This window comes from Hypomesus nipponensis, chromosome 15, assembly GCF_054491055.1.
Source record: "Hypomesus nipponensis isolate SF chromosome 15, ASM5449105v1, whole genome shotgun sequence".
Classification (NCBI taxonomy): Eukaryota; Metazoa; Chordata; class Actinopteri; order Osmeriformes; family Osmeridae; genus Hypomesus; species Hypomesus nipponensis.
In genome coordinates, this window is record NC_140375.1 from 1088151 (window position 1) to 1108541 (window position 20391).

A 20391-nucleotide genomic window follows, 5' to 3' on the forward strand; every position below is an offset into this window, starting at 1 on the left:
CATTCACAATATCCCCACTTAAATGTCTTGAGGCATTTGTGACTAATTTAATCTCGTCTTTTATTGACCTAATACCACGCAGTTGTTGTAGTTGTGTAGGTTCTGTGTAGGTCTTGGAAAAACGTTGTTTAGTTTCATTGTATACTGTAAGTATATGTAAGGGATAATGCCCGACGAGGTGTCCAATATCATCTGATAACAGACTCTGCGGAGGCGTGAACCGTCCGACGTTCACGCCTCCGCATCGTCCGTTATCAGATGATATTGGACACCTCGTCGGGCATTATCCCTTACATAATGTACACCCCTGCAGCCAATCAGAATCGAGTATTCACCCAGACCATGGTATAAGATGACAATAAATGCCAGTTGACTTGTCATGACAACAGATTCAGAAATCCCAAACTCATCATGATCCTTGATATCCATAGTGGATCCTGTGTAAGGATCATGTCCTAAATATAGCCAGTACATCACACAACTCAAACATGCTGTACCTTTCTGCCGATATGTTAACAGAAGCCTTTCCTACCCCTACATAGCATCAAGGTTTTAGATTTTGATGTTTTTTATAGCTGTGTACTAATGATATTCCTTGATATGTAACGTGACAATGACAAGATTGTACCCTTTCCTGGACATGTAGCTACCTGAAATGAATGAAATGATACTGTGGTAAAAATTAAGAAACGTGTTGGTGTGGGTTTTTTTACTTATTAAAATATTGATTCAAATAACTTAATTCTATCATTACTGTTCCGATTTTCAAATATTCACTCAAGTGAATCCACGGTGAATGGATATGATATATTATCATAGTGTAGCTGTCGACAAGCTAACTTGGCTAATACAGATAATGGTATTAGCTATGTTTTTTGGTCAGTACTCAATGCATTGTGGGTGTGAAAGGGTCAACGAGATAACCTACTCTTCTCACGAGAAAATACTGAGGTGTACGGGGTCAAGTGGTACATCATCAAGGGTCATATTTGTTGCCGGAAGATTAAAAAATCAAAAGATGGCTTGTAGTAGCTCAAAACGAGACGAAAGACAAACTATTGTCGGATGTTTTAGATGCATATTAGTGAACGTATATCTATTATTTCGATATGTAGTTGGTTGTACAAAAGTAACATGTGTTGGAAGTGATAGCCAAGTCAAGGAAAATGTATAATTTTATGGTTTACTAGGTGACATGAGTAAAGCGTGAGTTATTTTTGGTTAGCTATTAGCTAACATTAGCTAAACTAATTTGTGAAAACAAACGTTTTCGTATGGTTAATAAAGGTAAACTTTCTCAAAATATACAGTACATCAAGACTTATGTTTATAATGTACACGTAGTCTCATTTTGAAGAGTTTATTGTACGTAATAAGCCAAACTGGACATTCTAAGGACGCGTTCTCATTACGTTTTATGGCCTGGTACAAGAGGTCATTTTTTATGACAAAGTGAGGGTAGGAAGGAGTCAACCTGGGTCCCACTAGAGTTCCTTCTAGGACCTGAACATTTCTTAAGGCATTGCTAAGGGTGAGATCCTGTAGCTGAGCGGTTCCGTACTCACCTTGGAGCGGTGGTATGGTTCTAGAGCCCCCACAGTCATCTTCCATTGGCCCCGATTCTGGTTCCGAGTTACCCGAGTCATCCCTGGCCGATTCCGCGTCACTTGAATCCACCGCAAAGGCTTCAGCTAAAACGGGCAGCAGAGCGAGGTTTAGCAAGATTAACCCAGGTTGTATTCCCTTTACGTTTTATTTTTTCCTTATGTTTTCGAGGTTCCCGACTGTGCTTCCTTTGAGATTCCTCCCATAGCAGTGAGAAGGCCGGGCAGTCTCGTCCAATTAGGACTGAAATTGGCAGTTTCTTGACAACCCCCACCTCCACTGTAAACGTTCCCTTGGTGGTGGTTAGTTTCACCACGGTACTCGGGCACTCGTGGGTGTCTCCATGGACACAAACTACTGGAATTGGTTCCCCCCGAGCCGGGGAAGAGGCCTCCAACACAGACTCGTGGATCAGGGTCCTGGCACTTCCCGAGTCCAGCAATGCTTCTAGGTTCTGTTTATTTACTGTTACTGGGCACGTTGGTTGGCGGTCTTTACTTTCCCCCAGGAGGGCCGCAAAGTGTACATGGGGGCAGCTGGTGGCCTCGGCGGAGGGCATGGGCTCATCTGGCTTTCCACACACTGCCAGGAAATATGGCCAAACTCACCACATTGAAAGCACTGGCAAGGCTCAGGGTTGGAGAACCCCCGTGGCTGTGTTGGTTAACCAGCTCTGTTCAGGGGGCTGGACTGAGGGCTGACCAGTTTGGCTCGTTTTGGTCGCGTCCCACTGGGCTGATCAGGGACCGGAGATATCCGCTCTTTAGGGGGTTGGACGGAGCAATTCTGAGGCAGCCTGGTACTGCTCTACTGCTTCCACTAGCTCCATGGTGGTGGTTAACCGTTGGGAGCTAACTATCCTTTTGGCCTCATACGGCAGAGCTCTCAGATACCGATCCATAACCAGCGTCTCTATAATGGCCGCCGGGTCTCTCCTGTCTGGTTCCAGCCACTTTTTGGTTGTTCGAATCAAGTCATGCATCTGTGCACGAGGGGTTATCCCAGTCCGGAAGGTCCAGTTATGGAAACGTTGGGCCAGGCTAAATCTGGTAATGCCATGTCGACTCAGGATCTCTGCCTTTAGCTGGTCATAATCTTGAGCCACACTGGTCTCTAAATCCTGGAAGGCCTTAAGTGACTCCCCGGAGAGAAAAGGGGCCAAAAGCCCAACCCACTGCATCTTTGGCCACCCCTCCCGAGTGGCTATAGCCTCAAAGGCATACAGGTAAGCTTCCACATAATCCGTTGCTCCCGGTTTTGGGATAAACTCCCCAGTCTTTGGCTTTGCCTTGGCCAATTGTTGAATCTCCAGCTCTTTTAGGCGATTAGCCGTTGTGTGCTGTTGTACCAAGGCGGCATTGGTTTCTTGCTGAGCCCTCAGGTTTTCCACAAGTATCTGTAGCAGCTGCTCCATGTTTGTGTGGGGTTTGCTTGCCTGGAGTTTTGAAAAACGTTTGGTCAAGTCGTCTATATCCTCCCCACTACTCATCTGCACTCCGCCTCACTGCCCGCATTCTCCACTATCTGTAGCGTCACGAGAAGATCTGCCTAGGGCAGGCAAGAGTGAGGCAGTGCACTGGGGTGGGAAAGACCAAGCAAAAATAGGTTCCAGAAAAAAGAGGCAGTTTATTTTCTACAAAAAGACAACAAAAATCAACTCAGGCAGGGTTTTACTTCCGACTTCCACCAGCCAACAAAAATCCACAAAAGTTTAAACAAAAATGATTTTCCCCTTCAAAAAGCCATCTGTCACTCACCCAACTTTTCCATGATCCAAACTAGCCAGCCATGTACCCTTGGTCTCTCCTCCTGCTCTGTCCCCTCCCCCCCTTTTCTAGTCCTAACTTAATCAGGGGTTTCACACACCTACACCTGTCCACTTGGTGAGGGATTCTGGGAGATGTAGTGTGGGCCATTGCCACCATTTTGTGGTGTTGCCCCCTCTCTGGTCCAGGGATGTAACATCCCTCCACTACCTGTCCCCTGGTGATGTCACACCTGTTAATTAGTAGCGTCATACATGTGATCGTTCGAAAGCGGGCCCCACAGAGTCCCGTTGCACGTGTGATTCTGAACATTCCAACTGACTGTTTTCCGATAGACAAAAACGACATGACAAACGCTATATTATGGCTTTAAAATGTACAATTAGGAGGCTAACAAGTAGCACTAGCAGGTAGTAGCATAGCTATGAGTATTATGCTAGGTTGCTAGGTAACGGAAGATAACTATAGCTAGCTAGTTTTGCAAAAACAACTCACTCTGGTGGAAGCGTCGGAAATATTTAGAACTCACTCGTTAACAGGTTAAAATATGTTGACAAAAACAATGCCCGCACGCACGCTCAAGTCTGCAAACAAATAGAACGCTTTCTGTGGTGGGGTTGTATTATATGAGTATTGACAAGTTTATTAAAGAGTTGTCTCAATTCTGCTATGATGCTAAGTCCCTGAGGTTTACATTACCATAAACCTAAGGGACACTCACTACAGGGACCCAGCCTGAGAGCCCAGAAGAGATGGCTGTCATATTCACTGAGGGAATGAGACTGTTCAATTGAGGAAGGCTTGTTGGGAGCATTCCATCCTATTGGCACAGGGATTGTTTTCCACTGTGTATCGATGTGAGGGCCTTTGTGTGCGTGACAAAAATAAAGGGAAAAAGAGCAGCTGTTTGGGTTCCAGGCATACATTGATGCAGTCTGATTGTAAAGTAAAGCCTCTTCCAGTAACCCCTGTGGCTAGATTGCTCAATGTTGACTTCACTCACTGAGGACTATCGACAGTAGAGGGAGTGGTGAGATGGAGAGTGAGGGTGAGAGAGAGAAGTTGAGAGACAGAGGTTGGGAGAGATGGTGAGAAAGAGGGAGCATGCTGTAAGCATTACATACCCACACGTCCAGTCAACTCCGGAATTATTGGCACCCCTGGCAAAGACAAGTAAATGAGAATTCAGCTTAATGTCACATTGGAAAAAATGTGAACAAACCAACTTTCAATTGAAGTCCTAGTATTTAATGGATTTTATGATGCCACACAACATCACAAAACCTCCATCGTATTTCACCATAGGGATCAGGATATTTTTGCTATAATCATCCTTCTTTTTATGCCAAACTCACCTTGAGTGTTTGTTGCCCAAAAGCTTGTTTTAGTTTAATCTGACCATAGAACACTGTTCAGGTCAAAGTTCCAGTAGTGTCTAGCAAGCACCAGGGGGCAGATGTATGAAGGCGTGTACGCATTAAAATGGGAGCAGGAACATGTGTATGGGAGTTTGTACGCCGAGTTTCAGATGAGATGGGAATCTGTGTACCTTCTGCATAGAACCCATACTTACGACAGATGTAATACACACAGAGTGAGCGAAAGGCAGAGAGAAAGAAAGAATCTTGCTTCAGCCTATTTAGCCAGAAAGAAAACGTGTGAAATTGGGCAACAAATTAGTTATGCCAATATATTTGTCATAGCCTATACGGTGCACAGTGCTTTAGCGATTTTGGAGGACATTGCCAATGGGAGATTAAAGGCAAGCGGGAGTTCAGGGATCGTGCCGATTTATTGGCCCACAATGACGACTGGTTGATAAATCGTTATAGATATCTGTAGCGGGGTCTCGTCGTGTTAAAATAGAAATACTTAATTTATCATAAAGTTTGGGGCACCACCCTAATATTGGTTTAGGACATTAGGGAATCCTATATTTAACATGTAATAATCTCATAGTCTCATCTTTAGGAATGAATTCATTCTTAGTGTAGAGCCAATTGTAACATCAGTGAACACGCACGTCAAAATATCTTTACAATGAATTTTTTCAAGTAAGGTAAACGGATCTTATGAACAAGTTAGATTATGGATTTGATATGAGTTATTGGTTTCAATGAACAGAATGAAATGGACTAACTTAAAGAAATACAGAAATGGTAAGTCAATGATTACATCCTTACAAATCATAAACAGAGCTCACGCCAATGCCATGTCTGGGAGGAAAGAGCGTTAGCCATAGTTACGTTTGATCAGGGGTTGATCAATGAGGTTGAGGGCGGTTTGCGCCAAAGGTCCATTTGAAGAATCGGAGGTGAAAGCGCGGCTGCGCTGCCGGGTCATGTGGCTGAGTCTGGGGGATCTCAGTCAAGTCGCAATGATAATTGCGTTTTTGGTTCTTCTGTTGAAACGTCCAGATAGTGTCGCAATCACTATAAAGTTGAATCTCAGGAGAAGCTTGGAGACGTCCTTTGGAACGCCAATCCCAATGGCATTCATGCCATGGTTGGTTTCACTGGAGTCCGAGATTGATGGTCATCTCAGATATTTATACAGTTCAGAGTTCGAGGGAGGACCTGTCTGGGGTCAGACGTTGATTGGGGGAAGCTGGGTTGTCAACTCCCCCCTCCTTCCTTCACACCTACCAAAGGTGTGATCTGGTCTCTGGCTGGTTCAAAAGATCATTCAAATATTGTTCTGGACATCTTGGTACAGTTACAAAATATAGTTGAATGATTGTTTTATTAAGAGAGCTTTGTGTAGATACCAAGAATGACATGGTTATCTTTCAGGAAGAAGGAGTAGTTACTAGAATCAAGATTTCAGTGAACACAACATTAAAACAAAGTAACAAACATGACACAAATATCCCTCTCATAATTCTCCACCTTGTACTCTCGTGGTAAAGGTGAAGTCTGAAGAACTTTCCTCAAATGTTCTGATTAAGGTATGTTCTTTGTTCAAATGCCGCCTAAACGGATGCAAATGGTTGCTGGAGACGTGTTGTCTCAAGCACGCCCTTTGAAGCTTGCAAGCTAGCAGGAGGGCTGAGATTGGGGAGGTCCCCCCCCCCAATTCTATGGTTCCTTTGCATCGGCGTTTGGTGGGTAATCAGCATACTGAGGGTGTCACAAGGGCTGATTAGGTTTGTCTGATGTGATTGAATCACTCTTCAAGTGTGGCAAGATGTTGGCTCCGTGTGGTCTTGCTGACCTCACTACAATATCCGAGAGCCATTCTTTTTTATCTCTCTAGTGAGTGAGCTGGGCTGATCGCAGCCATTCTGGTTCATGGTGCAGTTCACACCAGACGCACCACGGCGCGTTTCAGAAGCGTCCCAGACTTGACCTGTAGTACAGCCACGTCCAAGCCGTAAGTTAAAATACAAAATAAAAGGCCAAAAATCAGAGGCATGTTCCATAAGGCAAGTTTACTCAATAAACAGGAAAGTAACTGAAATTGAAATGTGTCTGAAATTCGCCTTACGGAACATGTCCCGCCCCCGGTATTTCACTAATGTACTTTCGCTACATCGGCGAAAGGAGGCCAGAAGTTGAACAATTTTACATTATGGATGATGAGAGATTCATTGTAAAAGTATAGCAACACTAGTTGTATGACACAACAAATCCACAAATAGCACACACCAATTCGTATCTCGCAAACTCACCTATACAGATTCTCTTCTGAATGCTCTACAAACGAAACTTAGCGCAAGTTGGGTCAGGCAAGACCGATCCCTGCACATGGGCATACTCGATAATGTTTCACTACTTACTCCCCCTGCTAAGAACGCTTTACTTTCCCTCTTCCTATGTCGGGTTGTCATCTGGGTTCCAGTTTGATTAGCTCTCCCATCTACCAATTAAAGCTGTCAAATGATTACATGATCCCGTGCCTTTAAATACGATTCTCCCCCTGTGTAGTTTTTCCATGCTATCAAGTGTGCGATAGCTACTGTGTGTCGTGTTGGCTGGACCTTACCGTATCTTGTTTTTGGGGCTATGTCTGATTCCGAGTTGGACTTGTTTGAGGAAGCCATCCCGGTTCGGGGGTTCCGCCTCTTCCGTCGCTCGACGTAGCTTTCGGCTCGCTGCCAGTTGGGGCTCCGACGGGTCTGCGGTCCTGGCGGGGCTGCACGCTATGGGTATCTTTCCTGCGCCTGGGTCTTTCCCAGCTTCACGCCCTGGCTGTCGAGGCAGACTGCGTCCCTCCTGACAGGGTCCTGTCGCCCATGGCTTCCTGCACCATTGCTGCTCCAGGTTGGAAGTGTTCCAGGAAGTTGCGCCGTCCGGAGCTCCTGGATTCAGACGCTGGTGCGTCTGCCAGCTCTGCTGTCGCTCCACTGCCTGTTCCTGCTTCCAATCCTCCTGGGGAGGCCCTCGCATCTACCCTATTGGTCCTGGTGTCATCCTTGCAATTGATCGATGCCCGCCTGCAGTCTCTGGATAGCGCCGGGGCTTCTACCTCTGCTGCCCTCTTCAGTGGCCGCACACTACACACTCACTACAAAGCATGAAACGCTTCAATTGAAGGTTGGATTGCTCACATTTTTTATAACGCAACATTAAGCTGAATAACAAAAAGGTGATTTTTTTATAATATTTTTAATAGGTCTGCCACTAACGACTATTTTTCTATCAATTAATCTGTAGACTATTTTATCGATTAGTCGATTAATATAAACGATTAATTTTCCTCCCCAAAATTTTTTCAGTTCATTTATTTTGAAAACAACAAACTGTATATATCATTGAGTAACAATCAAAGGCTTACAAATTAAAGTGCAAAACCGTAGGTTTAAACTATCAACTCCGACGTTAATTTAAATATTTAGATAAGGTACATAACATATCCCAACATACACGAACACACACCCCTTTTAAACCAAAAATGCCAAGGTGCTGGTGCACCTTGCACCAACACCAGCCAGTTCGGTAATGATTCGATAGCGATACTCGCCAATTATCTAAGAACCAGGTAGTGTACATTTACCACACACTAGAGCCGGAGTAGGGCTAACGTCTTTAAATCACTTCATATGCCTCCATTGTCCTAGCAACGTGTCATGGTTACGGTTAACAAGTTAGCTAAATAGCAAGAGCTAACCTAGAGAGCCATCCTATCAACCAACGTAGAATAAACCCAGATTCTAACCTACCTAAACATTTATTCAATGGAAACTCTAAGGTAGCAGGCAGACGACTTTATAGCTTTAATAATGCGTGTATTTAGCAGCTACAATGACAACATATATTAAAAAGGCTCTGATAAACATGAATAGACAACACCAGACAACGGTGGTTTTGCCTTTTCTGGCAGTCAATCATCCAGTATAGCGCCTGTATGTTTTCTTTTCAGGTGCTCGTGCATAGGGCAAGTGCTGCTGTGGTATGCCATTGCAACTTTGCACAGTGTACAAAACCACCTTATTGTTTGGTGATAGCGTTAAGTCAAAGTATTCCCATACTTTTGAAGCCTCGGGTATTTGGGGACTCGGTTTAAGTCGGACTCTGCTGCAGCTGCCATGATATTTAAGTATTGATTGGAGCCGACCAATGACTTGAGCCAACAACGACTGACGTCATGCAAGCAATTACGTTGTGATATTGAAGAAGAACACTTGTTATAAAGAATTGAAGCGTTTTTTGTATTTTTTTATAATAAAAAAAAAAGATGCGTCAATTTAAAATATTGACGTTGACGCATTTTCACGACAATGTCGACGAATCGTGGCAGCCCTACTTTTTACTCATCTTTGCCAGGGGTGCCAATAATTCCGGAGGTGACTCACAGCGTGAAAGACATTCCAATGATTAAATGGTAGGAAAGTAACATGATTACTTCAAAACAACATAACAACCACCACACCCTCACACACACACTATTACACCCAACCCCTTAACTTCTTGCTCCAGCAACATTAGAAAACTGAACCAATTTTTCAGGGGAGGTTGCCGTCAGTGTGTGGCTCTCAAGGTCTTAACCATTCTGTTTTTGTTTTCATTATGTTCCAGCAGAACACTATGCTGGAACCTCTGTTAATGTATGAGCTGCCAAGAGTAAAGAGGACTTCTTCCAAGGCCAAGTCTCTGGCCAGGCCAAGCACAAAGACCAAATACAACACTCCCCCCCAACACACACACATTCTTGCCTCACCTTAGCTCCTGTTTTTCTAAGTTAATTTATTCTCTTGTTCTATAAAACCCTTTCTCTACTCTGACTAGATGTGTGTGTTTGTGTAGTGTAGTAGATGCCATTCAGACAGTGATGTGATCACAATTCCTCTTTACACGGTTTAATGACACTGTTTACAGCTCAGCAGTTATAGTCCAGAGGTCTGACTTAGCACACACTCTCACTATTAATGCTGCACTACATCAAGTGTGTGTGTCTACTATATCATAGCAACTACAAGGCCTCAAAATAACTGATTGCTCCAGTTTTAAATGGAGATCACTCATCCACTTCAGATACGCTCCTCATAGCCATTCATGCTCTTATGATTGCACTGGTATGCACTAACCAGTGGTTGGGTTGCTGGCATTTGGCTTTGCGTTCTGTATAGTAGCAGTGGTGTGTGTGTCCTGGGAGATATATGCCACGCACAGGGAGCTGGAACAGCAATGGCAGAAGCAAAAGAAGAAAATAAAGAATGGCAGAAATGTGGTCCTCTTCCTTAACTGTCCTTACTAACACTATGCTGTCACCATTCATAGCAAGTTTTTACAGTCATCTTAGCATTTCCTATACAGTCATTCCATACAATTTTTAGGGCTGTTTCCAGGTCTGAGACAAAACTCTGTATCTACCAAGCAAGCTATGGGGGATGATTAGATCAGTTACAAAGAGATGCTTCATCCCTGAGCTGGCTCAAAGTCATGTGAGGGTCCATGGGTTTGTTGAACACTGTTTTACATTGAATCAAGCTGTTCCAAATCAACTCAGATTCTAAACACTATGTTTTATTCAGAACTTGATATAAACACTAGGCCAGCATTTCTGCATGTGGGTGAGTGGACCGGGATGGTCACCGTGGGGAACATTCTAGGATAGTGTTCTTAAGTGGGTTCTGATACGTTAGTTAACACGGTCCAGTGAGAACCTACTCCATCATACTTAGTGAGAGTGTGTGAGTATTAATCATGGTTCTGTCATCAGGACCCATGACTGAAGCAATGCAGACACAGAGCATGATCATGATCACCATAATACAGAACACATGAGACTGGAGATTGGATTTAATTTGTTTAGGTTCAGATGTATCCACATTCAGTGCATATTACAACATACAGACTAATACACAAACTAGTTAAAGTCAGGCCCTCATCCAACTGTCCAGGTAGTTTTAATCAGTTTGAGAAAAGGAGTATTTGGTTTATAAACTTCTGACATGGAAAGTTCGGAAACTTTTTAAAACCATCTCCTGGAGTCAATACAAGATGGCAGTTGTAATACTAACACCTGGGGAAACCAGTATGGATCCGTCTATCAGATGAAGAAGGGAAAAACTGCTGTGTTTGCTTAATTCAGGATTTTTCATATTTGGCTGTGGTCTGTTCCATAGCTTTCTCTCTTCCTCCTGGTGTCTGCCATTGCTAAACAACTTCCTGGGCAAATAAGGACAGATGTAAAATATCTGGTAGCTTCTTGTTAGAACCCCTTACAGCACATACAATTCTTCTCTGTGTGAGACCCTGCTATTACCATTTCACTCTCTCCCCATCCATTCTCTCTCTCCTTGTCCTTTTGTCTCTACCCTTTTCTCTTTTTCTTCTCTTCAATCTGTTTGTCCTTATCTCTTCATCTCAATCCTTTCAAAAGAGCTGCACTAAACATATGCTTCAAAATACTTTATGTAAGCAGGCCCACAGGAACCCCACCTAAGGACGGAAGTTCTGAGCATAAAATAACCTCCGCCTCCAAAGTTACAACATTCTACTCCAAAGTTACAACATTCTACTGCTTGTCTTCTCAACTGTGTCTCTACTCAATCTTAATCTGTTTCTCTAATCAGCTTTATACCAGGCCTGGTTTCTACTGTTCCTCCTCAACTCTACTGTGTGAGATCATGGCTCCTGTCTGTCCTTGTGTAATGATGGAGAGCACATCTGGTCTTCTCATGCTTCTCTGATGACCATCTATGGCTCACACAGGGCTGGTTGTCCTCCAGATATAGCTCTGAAATCGGAAAACCCATTCAAAGGAAGCCAGGTCACTGAAAGGGTCCTAATTCATAGTCTTGGCTGATTAGCGCTGAGTCATGGAACTGGAGTCATGGAGAAGGAGGAATTATGGGGTGGACGTGAAGTGGACAGGTTAATAGCTTTACAACTGATTACAGTGATTGACAGACCCATTCTTGTCACTTGGTTTCCGTAATGAGTGGCTATGTAATGTGTGGCCATTCTTCATCTTAAATCAATTTCCCTTTTCCTGTTCTGGGGGAAGCTTAAACAAATTACATGGGAACTGAGATACCTCAATAACTAATAATCTTTGTGGTTCCCATTAGATAATAGGTTAAACACCTTGGGGCAGACAGCTTTCTGACTTTCTGATCAATGTCACTGATTAGTGATCGGTTGCTGCTAAGTTATAGTTTTTTCAACCTATGGTTGTAGTGTGTATGTGTGTACCTGAAGCCTTGTCTGGGTTGTTGCACATGAAGCAAAGCCAAGCGGCCTCGTCCTCACTGTAGCCAAACAGGGGGGTATTCGTCGTAGCTCGCTAAGCAGTTTAGCGAGCTAATTTTCAGGCTAAGATAAAACACGCCCCTCTTTTTGGTTTGTGGAAGCAACTTTCGATAAATCACCATAGTAACATATCAATTAGCACTAACCTGCTTGAGAGCAGGCTAACGTAAGTATAGGTGGATAAGCTTGCCACACCCCCGGAAAATAATTGGCAGCTCCCTTTTTGAGAGACCCAGCTGACCAAGGAGATATATTCTAGTTCGATTAGCTTTTCATACCCATAGAGTTCTCGCGATCGCCAAGATCCTTTATTTCACACGGATGAGTTCTTGTTTGAGCGATATCGATTCAGCCGACATGGACTCATTTATTTGCAAGACCTTCTCGGGCCTAATTGCAAATATCACACGCCGCAGCAAGTTTTAGGCTTTATGAGCTTATGCTGCTGATGTAAATATGTAAGGCAATGTTTTAAGAAATGTCTTATCTGCTGTGCCTGTTTTTGTTGTGTCAGGTACATTTTTATACAGTATAGGCGATGCAGAAAACATTGGCAAAGGCGCAGCATGCGTTGCTGTAAGAAAAGTGTAGGCTATTGGCGCTTAAACAGCTGAGGAATCAATTCATATTCCCTGGCCATGTCCCAGTCAAGAAAATCAAAGAGGGATTTACACATAGGCCTACATGCATATACACATATGATATCAGGTCAAATGGGCCATCAGATAAAATGGGCCATTTAAGATTTGGGGGTCCCAGCCCTGACAAGTAACAGGGGATTTGATTGCTTTATGGTTGCTATGGTGGGCGGGCCAATAATTCAAACAAGACTGCAGAAAGCTGCATGGTAAGTAGCCTGGCATACCAAATCTAACTTAACTATTATAAGGATGATAAATCTATAAAAAAAAAAAACATGCACATAAAAAAACTGCATAATATCTGTCTTGATGGCATCAATCAGAAATAATGTTGTTAGTTAGGTATGTTAACATATTTTTTGCAAAAGTCATATTTTTCTTGGTGGCCCAATTTACCTTAAACCACTGAGGTAAAATGAGCCATCATCTGTGTCCCTCAGAAACACACATACAAATGTGTTGGAGTGTGTGAGGGTGTGTTTTTGTGTCACACCATGACCCCCCCAACAGTAATAATGGTAGTAGATATTTTATGTACAGTGAGTATGGCGAACGAGAAGAAAGCGAGAGGAGAGGAGAGAGGGAGAAGGAAAGGGAGAGAAAAGAGAGGAGGAGCAAGGACCAGAGAGGAAAGGATACAAAGATAAAACAGGGATGGAAAGGAAGGCCAAACAATTACAATCTGTGGAAAGAGGAGAGGATGAAGGGGGGCCTTAGATGAATACATGGAGGGAGAGATAAAAGGAATTACAGTAAGTGTGCACCTCTTATCAAGAGCATGGGGTGTGCCACGATCCACACTGCAAAGACGCATCAGTGGAAAGGTGACTGGCAGTGAACATGTGTCAGGGCGGAAGCCCTACCTTCCACAGGAGGCGGACAGGGAGCTTGCTGTCACCCTCAACACATTGGCGCAGAGGGGATTTCCCTTCACAAAACGTGATGTCCAGCAAGTGGCCTTTGATTTTACAGCCAAGAACAACATATCTGGTTTCTCCAAGACAGCAGGGAGGGCCGGATTTTACTGGTTTAAGAATTTTCTAAAGCGCAACCCAGAGCTTGGGATGCGCAAGCCAGAGATCCTGTCTGCAGCATGGGCTGCTGGACTCTAGAAAGAGGTGGTTAGCCAGTGGTTTAACCAGTATGAGAGCCTTTTGGTCGAGCTGGGTAATGAAGGCACACCGTAACATAAATATGGAACAGTGACGAGTTTCGGCTTCAGGATATTTTTTTTTATTATGGCACATATGAATATGTTTGTTTAATGCAGTTTAAATGTTATGTGGCTGTATAAGCAACTGTGTTTTAAAATTAAAATTGATGATAAATTACTATTTCCCTTTGCAGTTTCACTGGCCCATTTTACCTGAAGAGCTGGTCCATTTTACCTGAAACTGCTTGTGCAAAAAAAGTTGGCACAGCTGATGTTTAAAGAACTGTCGGGCCTAAATAATTTTATTACATCATTTCAACAAAAGATGATCAAAAACAGTCATTAGTAATCATAAAAACACATGGAAAAGGCATGGTATTGTAGCCTATTATTGTCCCAAACGATTTAAGTGGCCCATTTTACCTGATATCACCCTAGTACATGCGCTTTCAGTAGGCCTACATATATCCTCATAAGTGTCTATGAGTTTGTCTCAATTAGATACTCTTTGGCCTTGTTTTTATACTTATTCTGAAAGAGTTGAAATCATAATTTTCGCTAGCAAGATCTCATTTGATGATTAATTTCCATTAAGCCTACTGCCAGCAGGCACATTTAACCCTTGTGTTCTCCTCGGGTCATTCTGACCCATCAGTCATTGTGACCCACCGTCGTTTGCAACAACTTTACCGCATACTAAAACAAAGTGAAGCATTTTCTTTTAACCGTTGGGCTGTCTCAGACCCCCCACATTGCGAAGGTAAAAAAAAAAAAAAAAAGCTTTTGTATTGGGTAAAATTGGGTAAACACAACGATGGTTCGTTATGAACCTTTTGGTCATGTGACCCGAAGGCAGCACAAGGGTTAAAGAAATGTGATCTGATTGATCGGGGTAATAAGGCACTAAAGATGAGCATATACATTTTACCAAAATATGCATTTAGTTTATCGGCAATTTTTTTGCCAAGCTTGCTCTGGCAGCCGTGGCGGTGTTTGGTTTAGCCATAATAATATGCTTATTGTCTTCGTAGACTCATTATAATAGTTTGCTCAGATGGCGAGAATATCACCGCTCTCTCTTTAGTCTTTTCCGCCATCATACCGTTACAAAATCACGGTTTTGGTGATTGACCTTTCCTGACTTTTGAAGTAGGACGTGCTCGTGCACTTGCCCTGATAAGTTTAGCCTGATTGAAATTAACCACATGATTTGGATGCGGATCAGCCGTCGACGAACCGATATTTGCGGTTCTCAGTTAGCTCGCTAATGTTAACGGGCTAAAGGGACAATTGATTAACTTAGCTTCAACCCTTACGACGAACGGGCCCCAGGTCAAAGAAACGCACCTCCTCCAGGCGGATCTCTAGACTGTCCAGGTCCTGGAGAGAGGGAGATAGTGGAGAGAGAGAAAAGGTGGAGACAGAAAGAGATACGGAGAGAGAGGAATAGAGAAAGGTGGAGAGGGGAAAAGAGAGAGTGGAGAAATTGAGTGGTTGGAGAGGGAGAGCTATATAATTATTGATGAAGATGATGATAAAGAATGATGAACACTAACCAGCCGCCTCTAGACTACCAACTACCAAACAATATCCCGCGGTTATTATATTGTTGTTAATACATACATACACTTTGACACACTTGCAAGAAATGATCCGCTGGTTAGATGTAGCATGATCTTGTTATTTACGTATAAAAAACTCACCAGGGACAACGACAACATCGGCAACCCTGCACTATGAATTATTCTTTGACGTCACCTTAAATTAAGTGTCTGAACAGGACTGGGTGTGCAGGCACGCATGATTAGTTTCTCCTCCATTTTGAGATTCTAGGTTAGAAATGTTGCCAGTCGGTTGCTACGTTTTTCCAGCAAGTTCAAATCATTCCAGTGTTGTCCTTTTACCTTCAAATTCGTTCACCCCAGACTTCAGCAACTGGTTTTCTGTTCAATTTTCAAATTTTCCTGCAGCTCATCTTTCAGAAATGTACCCCTTTTTGTTTGGAATTTCTTTTCTTCTGTTTTCTGCCTTCGTCTTGCACCAGGTCCTTTCAAAAATACCTTTCACAGCGGTACCTTCTAACTGCCAGTACTTTTGCATTTTTCTTATATTTCTGTACTTTTCTGCCTTCATCTTGCTGCAGGTCCTTTCTAACATACATTTCAGGCCTTTTGAAACTCCAGCAAATATTTTTTTGCTAAATGTTCACATTTTTATGCATTGTTTCTCTTCTTTCTGATTTGTTTCACTTTGTTTAGCGTTTTTCTTCTCTTTTTTGTAGTTTTATGCCTTCGTCCAGCTCCAGCCCCTATTTAAAATACCTTTCGGTCGCTTTGAAGCTTCAGCTTATAACTTTCTGAACATATTCACAATTTTCAGCTTTTTTAACATGGTCAGCTATCCCCATTCAGGTTTTCAGCATTCTCACTGCTGTTTTGCAGGAACAGCCTTTTCTAGTTGCTGCTTCAGCATTCCAAGTATTGTTCTTTGAATCTTTATTGTTGGAATGCTGCTTCAACTTGGAGTGGTTGGAGATTCAACTTTTTTTTATATCACTGATTATGTTTCATGACTTTTTCAAACCGTTTCTGAGATTTACATGGGTGTTTACGAGAAAGCCCACAGTGCAGACTGAATCGCTTAGAGCGGAGGGAAGCTTCGGGTGTCGTTGAAAACATATTTCTAGTTTGCCACCATTGCCACAATTTTTGCTCCTCATGCTTCGTTTTTGGATCAATAGATAGCTAATTTTGTGCTGGTTGTAGACAGTTGTCTGTGGAATCTAAAAGACTTACACATTTGTTCAGAGCCCCACGAAAGCGAGACAAAGTCCAACTCTCGCCCCATAGAGTCCAATGCAAATGTGGTGACAAATTCGTCACAGAAAACAAAAAATAACAAGATTTATAAACTGCCGTTATAGTCTTATTTCTGAACGCACAGATATAAAAAGGACATCTCTGGTTTCGGCAGAGTCTTGGGTCTCGGAAAATATCTTTATTTTTTGGATTAGACGTATAGTTTTGCGTCTACGTTAACTTGTTTGAGGTGTGGATTCTTGCTAAATTTCTGGTATTCTCTGCCCTCAGCGCATTAGCAGCCATAGCTGCACCATCACCGTGGCAACCACACAAACAAGCGCCTGTCTCTTACGCCGTGGCTACACCAAGTACGGAAATCTTGCCTTGCGGACGCGGTGTGGACTCAGCAGAGTTCTAATACATTGTAATCAATGAGAGTGGCTACACCAGACGCGGAAACGAAATTTCCGTACGGAAAATGTATAGACTGGCTTCTATTTTTATTATTTTCCGCAAGGTTTGTGTGGCCCTTTCTACATAGAGTCTGGTAATAAATCTATTAAATGTAATCGCTTATTATATATGTTGCTGTAAATAATGAACGAAGCAATAAATCCGATTATTTCCCAAACCCTCAAGAGCCGTTTCAATGGAGATTTAAAGTTTCTAACGACTTTAACTTAGCTTTTTTTATTTGAAGATACGACAGTTGTAAGTAGATTTAAGTAAAAGTGTTACTAGTATAAGAATGGATGACTTTATATTAATCCATGAAATTGAGAAACGAAGACAGCTTTACGACCACGGTGACTCCAATTACAAGGACAAGCGACAAAGAGATGTCGGATGGAGGGCTGTTTCGGAGGCAGTTGGGATAACTGGTGAGTAACTTATATAGTGCTACTATAAACAGCTATTGAACGGGCCAATAACGGTCATTCATTCTTCAAATCATTGTGTAGCATTACTTTAAAATTGTGTTACTTAATCTAGTGATAATTCTGAGAATGTATTTTTAAGTGGAAACAGATTAAAATGAATCATGTTGTCAACAAGAAAGCTTTAATGAAAATACATTCAAAACCAAAAATATCTAGAGAGACACAGGAAAACAGACACTGAAAGAACGAGAGAGGGAAAGAGAGAGAGAGTTTATAGTCAATATATATTTACAAAAAACTAATGTACAATGTTCATCATTTCATCCAAACTTATTAAACAAAGTTATTTACATATTATGTACGCTATTTACACTTCCTTCTGGGGAGTTAAAGAATTCACAGAGCAACTCCCGAGTGTGAAGGGCTTCCCTGGGTCCTCTATTACCACCCATGTGTCTGACACTCTCTAAACTGCTTTCTCCGTCCCTTTGACTCTCTATCAGCTCTCTGTCCCTAGGGTTAAGCAAATAGTTGTGGAGCACACATGCTGCCATGACTATCGTGTCCACATGACACGGCAGCATGCATATCCTCGTATGGAACACCCTCCACCTGGCAGCAAGAATGCCGAACGCACACTCCACAGTCATTCTTGCCCTTGATAGCATGTAATTAAAGATGTTCCTTGGCCTTGAAAGGTTGCTGCCAGGGTAGGGTCTCATAAGGTAGTGTTTTAAAGGAAACGCAGCATCCCCTACCATCATAAAAGGAACGTCACCGTGCTGACCATATCCAGGCAGGGGGGTGTCTTCAGGCACATTCAAACTTCCTTCCTTCATTCCCCTTCCCAGTGCTGAATTGGCGAACACCCCACCGTCACTAGCACGGCCAAAATCACCAACTTGAATAAATCTAAATCTTGAATCTGCATCCACTAATGCCATCAAGATTATTGAAAATGTTTGTTTATAATAAAAAAACTGGCTACATGATTTTTTAGGAGCTTGGATGACTATATGTTTCCCATCTATGGCTCCGATGCAATTAGGGAATTGCCATCTTCCCCAAAAGCCCTCTGCAATCTCTCTACATGCTGCCTCTGTTGGTCTCGGCATTTGTGTTTCCATCATCTTGATGACAATTGCCCTACATGTCATATAGACAGAGTCTGCCACAGTTTTGCGTCCTAGCCTGTAGGCAAAAGCCAGACTCCTAAAGGACTCTCCGGTGGCAAGGAATCTGTAGGAAAATAGATAATTTGTTAACTGGTGTGCAACATGAGTTATTGTTACTGAAAACAAATGTATGTTATTTAATTATCTGGCAATTTATGTCAACAGTTGTGAAGTGCCAAGGTCTCTGGAGGGACCTAAGGGACCAATTTTCAAAAAGAAAAGTTCAACCACGGAGTGGATCGGCAGCAGGACCCCAAAAGGAGTGGAAGTACTCTCAAGCCCTTTCCTTCCTTGCTCCCCACCTTCAACCCAGGAGGTACAGGGCAAACACAAAGGCAGTGATGGCACACTGATACCCAGCACACTATTTTACATATGGCACAAGTTCCAAAGAACTGAATTTTTTTTTCATTTCAAGAATCAACATACATTTACCTAGACTATAAATGGTCGTGCATTTAATTTGTTTTAGCTCTAGAAGCAGCCTACACCAGGTTGATGTGGATGATTGGGAGGCATTGGACCTGAGCCATGGAGAGGATGTCCGGGATGAAAATGACCAACAGGCAGCTGATAAACATTTTCAACCTGGTTCTTCAACCAGTAGGGTAGGGCTGTGCAATTGTTTTCCAAATCTAATCAATAATTGTGTTAAATAATTGTAATTTCAATGTTGATTACAATAATTGTGATTATCATTTATTTTCCGTAATCAAGCAGCCCTACAACAGACCTGCCCCACGCAAGAGGGCCTCAGCAGCGGTGTCTTTGGAGGATAGGCTGCTGGCTATGGTCCAGGAGCCTCCACAACCAATGTTCCATCGTGTGCCACAAGAAGAAGATGAAATGTTGCATTTTGCCCTCAGTCTGGTGCCGTTGTTAAATAAATTAAGTGGCTGGGGTAAATTAAGGGCAAAAAATGCCCTCTTAGAGAGTCTTCAGAGTGTCCATGACCTGGACCAAGGGCACCGGAAGGCACAGATGCAGGGCCCTGGTCTAATGAGGCCATGGGATCAGACATCCCACCAGAGCCACCCGAGTCAAGGATATGCACCACCCTCGCATGCACAGTTACATAGGTACAGACCAAGAAGTGAGGAGACTTGGGGGGAATGTGGTGAAAATACTGTGCCTTCACCCATCCATCACTTTACAGACCTATAGATAAATAAATTGACTTTGTAAATCAGTATTTCCTTTGTGTTTCTCTGTAACTTTTCAACACTTAAGCCTATGCAGTTTGTCTGAAATTAATGGAGTAAGTAAAGGCGGTACAATACCCCCCTGGGCCTTGAGCCTCCAAATAGAAGCCCATTGAGGACCACCCAACTCTCTCCCCAAAACCCCTTTAACAGTGTGTTTTGTCACTTGGTTGTGACATTAACAAACATGCTACCAGGAGCAGTAAATATAATGTGTACATACATAATGAAACTATAATTTTTACTAGTTGCCCATGGATAATAATCATGGCAAAGGCTGGTGTGTTGGCCTACCTCAATGTAACCACAAGTCTTTGCTTTGGTTCGACTGCCAGTCTGTAATTGGTGTCCTGTCGCTGGAGATCTGCACCTATCAGTGACAGGATGTGGTCCATCTGCGATGGTGTCATTCTCAAGTACGCTCGATGATATTCGGAGTTAAAACGCAACTCCTCCACCAGGTTGTAGAAA

At 42.8% G+C, this 20391-nt stretch overlaps 1 protein-coding gene across 1 annotated transcript; it reads left to right on the plus strand.

The window, feature by feature from the left end:
* The first annotated feature begins 15624 nt into the window (after nt 1-15624).
* On the plus strand, nt 15625-19902 carry LOC146256949 (uncharacterized). The gene is made up of 4 exons (XM_084674962.1): nt 15625-17543; nt 18884-19034; nt 19191-19326; nt 19439-19902. Exons 1-4 carry the CDS (start codon nt 17411-17413, stop codon nt 19880-19882), a joined length of 864 nt encoding a protein of 287 aa, XP_084531088.1. The 5' UTR covers nt 15625-17410; the 3' UTR covers nt 19883-19902.
* Nucleotides 19903-20391: the final 489 nt, after the last annotated feature.

Bases quoted from the DNA above. Each gene is read 5' to 3' on its own strand.
- LOC146256949 (XM_084674962.1), top strand. From the start codon at position 17,411: ATGGATGACTTTATATTAATCCATGAAATTGAGAAACGAAGACAGCTT. The intron at 17,544-18,883 runs GTGAGTAACTTA...TTATGTCAACAG, and splicing joins GGAGGCAGTTGGGATAACTG to TTGTGAAGTGCCAAGGTCTC. The intron at 19,327-19,438 runs GTAGGGCTGTGC...GTAATCAAGCAG, and splicing joins CTGGTTCTTCAACCAGTAGG to CCCTACAACAGACCTGCCCC.